Source organism: Penaeus monodon, chromosome 19 (genome assembly GCF_015228065.2).
Source record: "Penaeus monodon isolate SGIC_2016 chromosome 19, NSTDA_Pmon_1, whole genome shotgun sequence".
Classification (NCBI taxonomy): domain Eukaryota; kingdom Metazoa; phylum Arthropoda; class Malacostraca; order Decapoda; family Penaeidae; genus Penaeus; species Penaeus monodon.
The window spans coordinates 46,752,027-46,752,731 of NC_051404.1; the positions used below are offsets into that span (position 1 = coordinate 46,752,027).

A 705-nucleotide genomic window follows, 5' to 3' on the forward strand; every position below is an offset into this window, starting at 1 on the left:
TCTATCGCATTCTGCCTGGGACCCCGAAGTTAGTTTAGTTGCCCCGCCCCTTTGTTGCTGTACAGTCCTCACTTTCAGACTTCGCCGAGAAAAAAAATATATATTATACACTGGTGGAAGAAACTGAGAAAAATCTACAGAGGAAGAAATATGAAGATGTTTACCGCTCATGTTAGTTCGGGGTGTCAAGCATCGCTCCAAATTAAGTAAAAATCGGTGACGCAACTCTCCTCCCTCCTTCCTCAGGCCTTCCGTTTGACTCGCTTCCTTTCTCATCTTTTGCCCTCATGTTTTCACAATTTTCACGGATCCTTATTCCCGATTCATCCTCTTCATCTGGCATCCCGTCCCACTCCCTTTCGTCCATCTCGCGCCGACAGAATGCTTCCAATCCTTCTCTTGGGCGAGTTTTCGTGGCCAGCGCCCCTCGCGTGGCCAACGAACAGCTTCCCTGGCCCTTTGACCGAGCAGTCCGCGAGTCCCCGGCCAAATCGAGGGACTTCTCTCCCTGCTTGAGGAATTCCGCCTTCGATTTGACCGTGACCCCCTCCCTTCCCTCCCCCCGCCTTCCCCCTGGCTGACCGACGTGAAAGCAAGGTATGCATTACCTGTATGACGTGTGCAATCTTGATAATCGACGCATATAATCAGGGCTGCGATAGTATGGAATCACGATGGATTCTGCAGTGATAAGAGAGAAAGATC

At 50.6% G+C, this 705-nt stretch overlaps 1 protein-coding gene across 1 annotated transcript in view; it reads right to left on the reverse strand.

Moving 5' to 3' along the window:
- The window catches only part of LOC119585420, a 17,650-nt gene extending 17,307 nt beyond the window's left edge, over nucleotides 1-343 (reverse strand). The window contains exon 1 of the mRNA XM_037934082.1: nucleotides 265-343. Coding sequence (XP_037790010.1) covers nucleotides 265-343 — 79 coding nt within the window. The remainder of the gene's footprint in view (nucleotides 1-264) is intronic.
- Between the last annotated feature and the right edge of the window lie 362 nt (nucleotides 344-705).